At 39.7% G+C, this 12197-nt stretch overlaps 1 protein-coding gene across 3 annotated transcripts in view; it reads left to right on the forward strand.

Annotated features, from left to right (window-relative positions):
• SCAI (suppressor of cancer cell invasion) overlaps positions 1-12197 on the forward strand; it is a 115882-nt gene that overhangs the window by 800 nt on the left and 102885 nt on the right. For 2 of the 3 annotated variants that reach the window (XR_014016004.1, XM_081236139.1), the window contains exon 2: positions 34-78. Coding sequence is in view for 1 of the 3 variants with exons in the window: in XM_081236139.1 (XP_081092265.1) it covers positions 34-78 (45 nt within the window). In the remaining 2 variants the exon portion in view is untranslated. Of the gene's footprint in view, positions 1-33; positions 79-2882; positions 3465-12197 lie in introns of those variants that run through there. The other variant, XM_081236140.1, reaches the window with a different exon arrangement.

Below are 12197 nucleotides of genomic sequence, written 5' to 3' on the forward strand. Positions count from 1 at the left end.
TTTTAGTTACCATCTTATTTGTTTGCTCTGCAGACTGACTGGCACAGTGGAGAAACCACCTCGAAAACGGAAAAGCAGGTAAGGCAAAATGCCTTCCCAATTTTGCTTCGTGTTTTTTCCATTTGCTTGGCTGCACCTGTACTATACTGCATAATTATACACTGTCAGTAGATGAAGTTTTTTACTTAGCTCCTTTCTTAATGAATATAACTATCAGCAAGCTCTGTCTTCTAGGACTTAAAAGTACTGCCTGTACTTTTTTTTTTTTGGTATCTAAGATTATGTGGGAAAGAGATGTGGATAATTGAGAAGGCCTAGTTTTTTATGTTAGCCATAATTTCAACTTCTTCACCAGCTCTGTTTAAAAAGCTAATGTTTATTGAACATCTACTGTGTGCCAGGTACCATGTGCAAGTGCTTATTTGTATTATCTTCTGTAATCCTTGAAACACCCCAAGGAAGTGTGTACAGTTATCACTGTTTTAGCACAAGAGAGAACTGAGGCACAAGAGAGGCTGATCATTTATCTAAGATCTCACGTCTCATAAATGATAGAACCAGGATTTGAATCCCAGCAGTCTGACTCCAGAGCTGAAGCTCTTAACCATTATACTATAATGCCTCTAATAAATATACAATTGAAAATAGGTTTTCTTTTTTTAAAATTAATTAATTAATTAATTTTGGGCTGCATTGGGTCTTCGTTGCTGTGTGCAGACTTTCTCTCGTTGTGGCGAGCGAGGGCTACTCTTCGTTGCGGTGCGCGGGCTTCTCATTGCGGTGGCTTCTCTTGTGGAGCACGGGCTCTAGGCGCACGGGCTTCAGTAGTTGTGGCACGCGGGCTCAGTAGTTGTGGCGCACGTGCTTTGTTGCTCCGCGGCATGTGGGATCTTCCTGGACCAAGGCTCCAACCCGTGTCCCCTGCATTGGCAGGCGGATTCTTAACCACTGCGCCACCAGGGAAGTCCCGAAAATAGGTTTTCTTATTGCTTTTTCTGTTTTCATTGTACGTAGAGTCTAATAAGCAGTTGAACTATAGGAAGATAGAAACAAAGGGCTTAGGTAGTCTGCAGCAAGTGCATTGTTCCTTGAGTAATGAAGAGCATGCATCCATTCCACAAGCATTTCTGAGCACATTCCATGTGTCAGGTACTACATAGCAATTCTGTGTGGTCATTCGAAGATTTCTTTTTCATGGATGTAGGCATTGGCCTAGAGAAAGTAAGTTACAGTAGTGAGGATGTGACCAGTAGGACCACTGTAATAGTTAATACTTGCTAAGTTATTGATGTTAATACACAGTAAACCTTAACAGTAGGTAGATGTGAAATGCTGATGGTGGAAGGTGCCAACAGCCAAAGTTCCTTTGTCACTCTTTAGGCCTGTATGGGCCAATGTGGTAGCCATATGTGGCTGTGGAACTCTCAAAGTGTGGCTCTCATGACTGAGGAACTGGATTTTTAATAAATATTGTTAATTGTAATTAATTTAAATTTTAAAACCGATATTTAATTACTGGAAAATGTTTATGTCTGGAACAACTTGGGTATGTGAATTTGCTTTTGCATCTGTAAATTATGAAATCTAAATACAGATCAAATTTTTCCAATGAAAATTCAATGTCCAAAGTGAGGCATATATCTAAGTATTAAAAAACACCAAATTTCAGATTAGTACAAAAAGTGCATGGCAAATTTCTCATTACTAATTTTTATGTCAATTACTTCATGAAATAATATTTTAGATATATTGGATTAAATAAAAGTATTACTCAAATTATTTTCAGTTTTTTTTGACTTTTTCTAACATAACTTTTGGGAAAGTAAAAATTACATATATGGCTTGCATTATATTTTCTTTTCGATAGCCCACTGCCAGGCTCTTGGAGTAGCCTCCTGACTGGGTTCCCTACCTTGAATCTGTAATTCATTCACATACTGTGCAAGTTGATCTTGTAATTCTTAAGATCCCTATGTGGTTCCCCTTGTTTATTGAACATAATTCAGACTTTTTAGTGTAATCATAAAAAGACACTGCCCTCTATTATGATAAACCATAATGGAAAAGAATATTAAAAAAAAGAATGTATATGTATGTTTAACTGAGTCACTTTGCTGTATAGCAGAAATTAACACAAAATTGTAAATCAACTATACTTCAATTAAAAAAAAAAAGAGACTGCCTTTATTTCACTTCTATCTATCTTTCCAGCCACAGTTGAGTACTGTGGTCATGTACTCAATAACGGCCAAATTCTCAATAATGGATCTACTAAACGTCCAGTAATTAATTGACTTAACTTTCTGGTGAACGCTTCACAGTGAACTAATTTCTGAATGTAACTCTATGTCATGTTTGCCATTCCCAGAACTTATGTTTGGGTTTTTGCACATGATTTCTCTTTGTCTCTGGAATACTTTCTCCCCGTTCCTTGGCAAGCTCCCCACCTTTAAGATTTCCCTCAAACATCACATCTTCCATGCAAACTTTCTACCCTCTCCTTCACCTTCCTCCTCTTTGTTTTGTTTATTCCTATGATAGCCTGTAGATAACACCTAGGTGTAATGGTTTGAGCTGAATTTGAATCTTAGCTCTGTCAGATAGACGTTGTGAGATCATATGCAAGTTAATAAACCTCTCTGAGCCCCAGCTTCTTCATCTGTATAACGGAAATAATAATAGTTCAACCATTATAGGGTTGTAAAATGCTTAGTATAGTGCCTGGCACGTAGAAAGTATACAGTAAATTTTAGGTTAAAAAGCACCTATTAGGGCTTCCCTGGTGGCGCAGTGGTTGAGAGTCTGCCTGCCGATGCAGAGGACGCGGGTTCATGCCCTGGTCCGGGAAGATCCCACATGCCGTGGAGTGGCTGGGCCCGTGAGCCATGGCTGCTGAGCCTGTGCGTCCGGAGCCTGTGCTCCGCAACGGGAGAGGCCACAACAGTGAGAGGCCCACGTACCGCAAAAAAAAAAAAAAATAGCACCCATTAAATACCTTTTATTTCCCATTTCTTTTCAAAATATATACAGTATGAAGGATTAAAAATAAAGATATTAAGGCAAACATGAGAGAATAGTAATAAAATTAAATCAGTGGCAAAGTTAGTATATAGACTAGAAGGTACTGCACAGTTACCAAAGGTAGGTTCCATATTTGGCTCTGAGTTTCCTGGAACAAAAGCTAAGAAGAAAATAAAGCTCAACTTGCAGGTTCATGGTGTCTGTAAAATCCAACACATGTTTAAGAGAGGCACACTTTTTTTGACTTTTAGAGAAAAATTTCTCTCACTGGTTTTCATAATGGGGACACTGGTTTTGTGGGGGAAAATAAACCCAATGACAAATATAGCAGGAAGTTTTTTTGTTGTTGTTGTTTTTTAAGATTGCTTCTTATAATGCTTCTCAATCCAGGTTTAGGTAATACCAGTGAACATCCTCCGAAGAGCCAGAGCAACTGGATTTAGGTATACTGCTCACCGATGTTTTGGCTTGGTTCAGAGATAAGGAGGAAGGAGTAAGCTGCAGGGACTCTGCTTATCCTCAGCACCTAGAGTGGTGCCTGGCACTTAGAGAATGTTTGATAGAATTATTGAATGAATAATTTGTTCCATGAATATTATTTCTGTAATCAAGTTTTGGTAAGCATCAGGCACCAATGAGGGCACACATTCCGCATGTCTGAGGTCAGATCCTGATTGAGTCAGCATTTTGACCTGAATGGACAGCCAGCATACATCTCTAAAGAGATCCTGTGGATGAGACCAAGATTTTCTTCAGAAAGCAGGTCTGGGATTGCTCTAAAAATAGAAAAAATAATGGCCAGGTAAGCTCTAAAGGTGGATTATAGAGAGAAGATGTAATGGTTGTAGCCAGAAATTATTTATAGCTGTTTTTATGAGTTGTATACTGTGGCCATAAAACTCTCAACATCAAATGATACAACTTCCTGGTGAACACTGCAAGGTGAATTAATTGCTGAATCTAGCCTTAAATATCCCTTTGAGTTGGCCTGCTGTGTAGAGTTGTTGACTGTTACACTGTATATCCTATTCCATTTTAGGAAACAGTTGCCAAAAATATGATTTTTATTTTAGGATTGTTGCTATTAAGTCATTCTTTTTGATAGACATTAGTTTAGTGGCTGAGTTATCTTTTGAGAACATTCCTAGTGGACCAAACTATAAGACAGTTTAAGAAAAACTAAGATAATTTGAATAAGCACCAAATGGCCCATGGTTACCAGTTCTTTGTGTCTTCCCTCCACCCCCACCACTAAACATTTGTTTCCCTTCCTTGGTTCTTCTTTGAGCCCCTAGTACTGAGGGCGTGCTCAGTAAGAGCATCTGAACTAACAAGTGCATTGGTGGTAAGAGGGAGGTAGTGTGGGATGGGGCTTTGGTGGTCCAAAATAATGTGATGCTATTTAATGCCCCTGACAAACTGTACTAGACTGAGAGGAATTTTAAGATTAGGAAACTTGATCTCTTTGTGGTTTTGGAAAATTCTGAAGGCTTCAATATGTTTGTTAATAAAGTTTGGGTTATTAGTTAGAGAATCCTTTCAGATCCTGTTAGGAGCAAGACCCATTTGTTTAGGATTCATGTCCTAATAGGATTCATGTTGATTAAAGCTTTATTGTATGATTTGTGGGGCGTGTGTGTGTGTATGTATGTAATTTGTTTGAATTACAGTTGAATTAAAAACAACCTTCAAATGCTTTCTAGTTCTGGGTACTAGGGTTATAGACATGAGTGAGATATGGCCCCTGCTGGGGAAAAGCTCACACATTAGTGGGGAAGACAGACACAAAAATAAGGTGGTGTAGGGCTTCCCTGGTGGCGCAGTGGTTGAGAATCTGCCTGCTAATGCAGGGGACACGGGTTCGAGCCCTGGTTTGGGAAGATCCCACATGCCGTGGAGCAACTAGGCCCGTGAGCCACAACTACTGAGCCTGCACGTCTGGAACCTGTGCTCCGCAACAAGAGAGGCTGCGATAGTGAGAGGCCCGCGCACCGCGATGAAGAGTGGCCCCCACTTGCCACAATTAGAGAAAGCTCTCGCACAGAAACGAAGACCCAACACAGCCAAAAATAAATAAACAAATGTGGGGTTAAAAAAAAATAAGGTGGTGTAATTGACTTTGTATGTACACAAAGAGTTTATAGTAATTCTTTGTACTGGTAGTGAGGGCAGTTTCTACAGACATTTCATCTAGGGTCTGAATGTTTAGAAGGTGAATTTTGGCAGTCTTGTGACTGTTGAAATGATAGAGAGTAGCGCTGGGATGTAGACTGACAAATGATGAAGTCTTAGGTGAGGTGAATTCAGGACCAGTGTCAGGTGTGGGAAGAAAGATGTTTTTAAATGCTTGGACTGTTGTGTCAGTTTAGAAATTATGCAGTAGTTCTCAACGAGGTACGATTTTCCCTCCCAGGGGGCATTTGGCAATGTCTGGAGACATTTTTGGTTGTTACAACTCGGGGCATCTACTGGGTAGAGTCCAGGAATGCTGCTGAACACCTACAGCATACAGGATAACCTCCGAACCGAAGAATTGTCCTGCTCAAATTGTCAGTGATGCTGAGGTTGTGAAATCCTGAATTAGAGTTTGAATCGTAGCTCTTCCAAATAGTAGCTTTGGGCTCTTGGACAAAGTATTTGCCAGATGCAGGTAATGATAGTACCCACCTTGTAGAATTATTACTCTCCTCTAGTAGCATATAAACTGCCTGAGTACAGAGATTTTTGTCTGTTTTCCTTGCTATTCTGTTCCCAGCACTTAGAACATTGCCTCACATATAATAGGTACTCACTAGCTCTTTGTTGGATGATTCAATGAATGGCTTATTTTTTTTTAATAAATTTATTTATTTTATTTTATTTATTTTTGTCTGCATTGGGTCTTCGTTGCTGCAGGCGGGCTTTCTCTAGTTGCAGTGAGCGGGGGCTACTCTTCGTTGCGGTGCACAGGCTTCTCATTGCGGTGGCTTCTCTTTGTCCCAGAGCGTGGGCTCTAGGCGCATGGGCTTCAGTAGTTGTGGGATGCGGGCTTCAGTAGTTGTGGCTTGTGGGCTCTAGAGTGCAGGCTCAGTAGTTGTGGAGCACCGGCTTAGTCGCTCCGCGGCATGTGGGCTCTTCCCGGCCCAGGGATTGAACCCGTGTCCCCTGCCTTGGCAGGCGGATTCTTAACCACTGCGACACCAGGGAAGTCCCTGAATGGCTTATTGAGAGGATTCATTGAGATAGTGAATGTAAAATACATGATACTGTTACCTGACACACATTAAGAACTCAATAAATGATAGCTGTGACTATCCTTAGTTTGAGTATTTTTATTTTGCCTTTCCTTCCGGTGTTTTTAAAAATCAGCTTTACTGAGGTATTACATATCATTTACATATGATAAAATTCACCAATTTTAAGTATACAATTTGAGGAGTTTTGACAAATGTATACAGTTGTGTAACCACCCACTGCAGTTACGATATAGAACATGGCTGTCCTGCCCCCTCCCCCCCACACACACACGCATTTGCTCATGTTTCCTTGCAGTCATGGTTTTGGCAACCACTGGTCTTTTTTTCCTGTCACTATAGTTTTGTCTTTTCTAGAATTTCATATAAGTGAATCATTCAGCGTATAGTCTTTTGTGTCTAGCTTCTTCCACTTGGCATAATGCTTTTGAGATTCATTCATGTTATTGTTTGTAACTGTAGTTAATTTCTTCTTATTGCTGAGGAGCATTTCATTGTATGAATTTACCACAGTTTGTTTCTCATTCACCAGTTGATGGACATTTGTCTTGTTGCTAGTTTTTGGCTAGTATGAATACAACTGTTACGAACATGTGAGTTAATAAGTCTTTGTGCAAACATATGTTTTCACTTCTCTTGAGTAACTGCCTAGGAGTGGACTTGCTGGGTCTTATGGTAAGTGCACGTTTAGGTTTTTAAGAAATTGCCAAACTGTCTTCCAAAGTGGCTGTACTATTTTGCATTCCCACTAGCACAATGTATGGGATTCCATTTGCTCCATGTCATTGCCAGTGCTTGGCATTCTTTTTCTTTTTAAGTTATATTGAGGATGTAATTTGTATACAATAAGCTGCACATATTTAAAATGTACAATTTGATAAATTTTGACATCTATGTACCCCCTTTGCCATTGTGAGGGTGTGCAGTGATATCATTATGTTTTTGTTTGGCGTTCCTGTGATTTCTTTTGTGGTTTCCTATTCAAATCTTTTGCCCATTTTTTGTCAGTTTTTTTGTCTTCTTATATAATAGTTATAAGAATTCTTTATATATTCTGAAACTTCTTTATCAGGTATGTGTTTTACAGACTTTTTTCCCTTAGTCTATGGCTGGCCTTTTCCTTTTCTTCACAGTATCTTGAGGAGCTTTTAGCTTGAATAGTAGGTTGGATGGGAACACATTTAACTGAAGCAGCAGATCCAGGAGCAAGTTCAGAAGGGTAAAAGTATGAGTTTATTTTAGCTATATGGAGTGTAAAGTGCTTCAGTGTACCATCTTTAACCAGGCAGATGAAAACATGGGTCTGGAGCTGAGGAGAGAGATTAGGGCTTGAGGTACGGATTTAGAAGTCAACAGCAAACACTTAGTGATCCAAGTCATGGAAAAGAATGAGATAACCCAGAGAGACCATGTTGAGTGAAATGTGCAGATGGCAATAGAATGTTACAGTACATGGTGTGGAAGTAAACCAGACAGCTTTGTCTTTTGGATGTTCTCTCTTTGCAGTATTATCTGTCCATTGCAGTGTTTCTGTAGGTAGTCATCAAACAAGGAGTGTTTATCTCTGGGAGACAGATCTCTATACAGCGAGTACACTCTTTGGTGAGAAACAGACTCTGGAGGTACTTATGTGAAAAACTAGGGGAATGTCTTTAATCTACATTGAAAAGCAGGAATATTGCAGAGTTTCTTTGTGGTAGTGTTTGCCTCAGCAGTATCCCTACAGAAAGGCAGTGGTTTTGGTAAAGCTGTTTCTTGTAGCATGTGTCGGTGAAAACCTAGGGCAAAATGCCAGAATTTAATTCTGTGAAAGCAGACTCTCTGGTTGGGGGAGCCCAAGAGAGGATGGTCAGAGTATTCGGTATTTTCATGGTAATGTTTTATTCAAGAATTAAACCTAGACTAGCTCAAGCAGTGGTTTTCAGCGGCGTTCAAAAAGAGCCCAGAGGTTCCTTGGCAGTAATTCAAGGGCTCCCTGGGGGTTGGAATGCCAGGAGTAGTCAAAAAAGGGTTAAGCAGGCTAGCTTGCCTCTAAGGCTCTACATCTACTTTTCTGTATGTATGTATATTTTTAATATGGAGAATTTCAAATACAGATAAACTTAGAATACTACAGTGAACCTGAATTGTTCATCACCCAGCTTGAACAATTATCAGCTCAATTCCCATTTCACCTATATGCCCACATACTCCACCTGAAGTGTATTCTATACATATTATTCATCTGTATCATTTTAGTATGTATTGTTGAAAGATAGGGACTCTTTTAAAGCACATAACCGCAATTCCAATAACAATAACTTGAAAATTAGCAGTATTTCCTTAATATTATTAAATATCTCATCAGTGTTCAGATATCCACAGTTGACTAATCATTTATAAAAAAATTGTTCAAATCAGGGTCCGCATAAGGTTCAGAACTGGCAATTTGTTGATTAGATCTTAAGTTTTTTAAAAAAAATCTATAGTTTCCCCACTCTGTCTCTTTTCCCCCATGCTGTTTATTGTTAAAGAAAGCATACTTGTTATTAAGAATTTCCCACAATCTGAATTTTTAATTTTCTAAAAGGTTGAGGTATAATTTTATATTGATAACATTTGTAATAACGAAACTTACCTATTTTAGTGTACAGTTTTCTGAATTTTGACAAATGCACACACTTGTGTAACCACCACTACAATCATAATGTAAAACATTTTCATCACTCCCCCAAATTCCCTTCTGTCCCCACTGACCAACTGGCAACCACTGACCAGTTTTTCCACAGTCTGAATATTGCTGACTCTCTCCCTATGGTATCATTTACCGTGTTTCTCTATTCCCCGTGTGTCTTATAAATTTGTAGTTAGAACTAGTTTTAGAGACTTAATGAGGTTCAGGTTTTATCGGTTTTGGTTTGTTTGTTTGTTTGTTTTTGAAAGAATACGTAATAGGAGTGGTGTGTAGTTCCATCAAGGCCTCTTTTTTTTTTTTTTTTCTTTGCTGTTAGGAACTCATAGTAATGTGTCTGTAATCTCATTTGAGGTTACAAATGGTGACATTCTAAATCTTTCATTCCTTCTTCATTACTAGCTGGAGTGCTTTTATAACGAGAAGTTCCCTTGTTGACTTAATTTTTTTTTTTTTTTTGAAATGGCGGTTCCATGACATTTGAACACATGTATAGATTCCTCTAACCACCACTCTACCCCCAAAACTTGCTTTTGCTGTCCTACTGCGGTCTCATCCTCCTTGCACACCCAGCTCCTTGGCAACTGATCTGTTCTTCATGGACTGTTAAATTTTCCTTAGGTACAGTTTGTAGAAGGAAAAGCAAGATAAATGCTTGTCCTCCTACCCCTTTCTTTTTTTTTTTTATAGCAGATTTCAATATGAATTGGTTTCCTAGCATGCTCCAAAGATGACTGGCTTTCTTTCTTTCATGAATAATAATATTATCAACTCGTGGATTTAAACGTATGCAATGAATTGCCATCCAGCTTGGTTATCTTTCATGTTGATGTTCATACTGACCCGTGGAAGTCTCTTCTAAATTGGCTCCTGGGTCTTTTTGACACGACTCCAGTAGACTTTTGTAGCTTCCTCGTTGGACAAGGTATTCCAGACACATCTTGTATGTTTTCTACTTAGGCCTAGAATCGGCCATTCTCCAAGGAGACCTATCTATTCTAGCATCTTCTGCTTCTAACTATCTGTTTTATATCCTGAGAGTCTATCTGAAAGAAAGAATTGTATAACCTAAAACTAGTTTTGAAAGCAGCAAATCCAGAAGAATGGATTATATACTGTGTTCTTTCATAAACTACCAAAAATGTATTTTTTCATTTAGGTTTTTCATAAAGGTTGAATAGCACAGAATTAGGACATATTTTAGGTCAAGATCCTGAAGTATAGGTAATCTGCAGTGCTGGTTATGGTTGGATCTATTGAGAGAGCAGGTAAGTGACTTGTGAATTATGTGGTAGAATTGATTTTTCTTTTTTATGGAAATGGTGAATCCCCAAGCTAAATGGATGGCTTTCCCACAAGGTCAGGATTTTTTTTTTTTTTTGGCCACATTGTGTGGCATGCGGAACTTCCCCGACCAGGGATTGAACCCGTGCCCCCTGCAGTGGAAGGCTGGAGTCTTAACCACTGGACTACCTGGGAAGTCCAAGGCCAGGATTTTTTCAGAGAAGGTAGCAAACCCAGGCAGATACACGTGGATATATAATTAATTGCTTAATATTCTATATATTAGGAGAGTAAAGCCTGGAAAAATTTGGGAGTAATGTATTGGTGATGGAAAAATCTTAATATTTTGATGGAGCAACTTGTTTGGAACTTTTTTTGAAACCACCAAGATTAGTGAATTGTAAAAGATATCCATAAGGTAGTGAACTAATTGACCATATAGTCAGTATGAATCTTATTTCACAATATCAGGTAACCATGAAAAGTTACTATATATATTATTTATTTTAAATGAAGTTAAATCCAACCTCGGGACACCCCCTCTCCCCCCAGTCCTATCAAACTGATGAAAAATTCAATCTTAGGGATTAAGAATGGGCATCCACCCCTCCTTAGGGTTGTACAAGAATCTGAGAGGCTTGTGAGGAACCAGGAGAAGGGTGGAAGGTTATTTTACGTCCACTGTGGCTGTGCCTGGTAAGCATGTTGTCTAAGAGGGTGTGGGTCCTTGGTGTTTGGTGGCTCTAATAGTTACGGCTGACTTGAGGCACAAGAATCTTTGCCAGGTATGGGGATTCTGGTGCAGAGGTTTCAGCTTTCCCGGGTACAATACATACCCGTTTCCCTGTAAAGACTTGTCACTTGTCCTTTATCTAGAACACTGCTAGGAGGTGGAATTGCAAGGCCTCTCTTTTTGTGAGTCCCAAAGCTCTCCTTCCTCTTCCCAGTTAAATTACCCCCTTTTTTCTTTTAGTTTCTACCTTTCTGCCCTCAAAGGCACTATGTTTCCACCCTTCCCTCAGATAATCTCCTCAAGGAGTTCATATTTTCAGAAAACAAACACAAACCTCCCTTGAGGCAAAGACTGTTTTCTTGGGGATGGGGGAATACAGTGAGAATAAAATGTCCATTGATGTCTTAATCACTTACCCAGCTACTTTTTTTTTTCTTTTTTTCCCCTCAATAATTCCTTTAGTCCCTGTGGTGGTTTTAAAGAACTGTGTACAAATTCTTTGATTCTCCTTTCTTTAAAAGATGGAGCTTAATTCTCCTCTTGAGTGTGGGGTGAACTTACTGACTCATTTCTAGGGAAGAGAATACAGAAATAATGAGATGTCATTTCCCAGATCAGGTTATAAGGAGTCTTCGTCTTCTATCTTGGGTATTCCTCTCTCTCTCTCTCTCTATCCCTCCCTCCCTCCCTCCCTCCCTCTCCCCCCCCCTCCTCACTCCCTCTGGAGGAGGCTACCTGCCATGATGCAAGGCAACCCTGCATAGAGGGGAGCCATGCTGTGCAGAGACTCAGGCAGCCTATGAGGAGGGCCACATGTTAAGGAAGCCAGGCCTGCCAGCAACCACATGAGTGAGCTTGGAAGGGAGTCCTACATTAGTTGAGCCTTGAGGTGACTACAGCCCTCTCCAACAGCTTGACTTATTATCCTGGTTTCACAAGGTCTGAGTTATGTGAGCCCATGATTTTTTTTTTTTTTAAAGAGAGTCTCCTTTCTTCCAGCACTGGCTCCATTGTACCCAAAGGGCTCAATCTCTGGCTAAGCTTTTTCTCCTTCTGGAGAGGTCTCTGATATGCTCTGTGCATGTGTGTGTTTTGGAAACAGCTATCTTTTGATTAAAGGCATTGAAGGACAGTTTACTTTCAGGCAGTGATGTGTCCCTGTGCTAATAACTGAATCTCCAGCCATTTGCATGTCATCATCTTCAGAGTCTTTGCTCTCTCCCTGGTCTTTTGTCCCACAGATTGGGAGGTAGTC

Source organism: Mesoplodon bidens (genome assembly GCF_964165515.1).
Source record: "Mesoplodon bidens genome assembly, chromosome: 6".
Taxonomy (NCBI): domain Eukaryota; kingdom Metazoa; phylum Chordata; class Mammalia; order Artiodactyla; family Ziphiidae; genus Mesoplodon; species Mesoplodon bidens.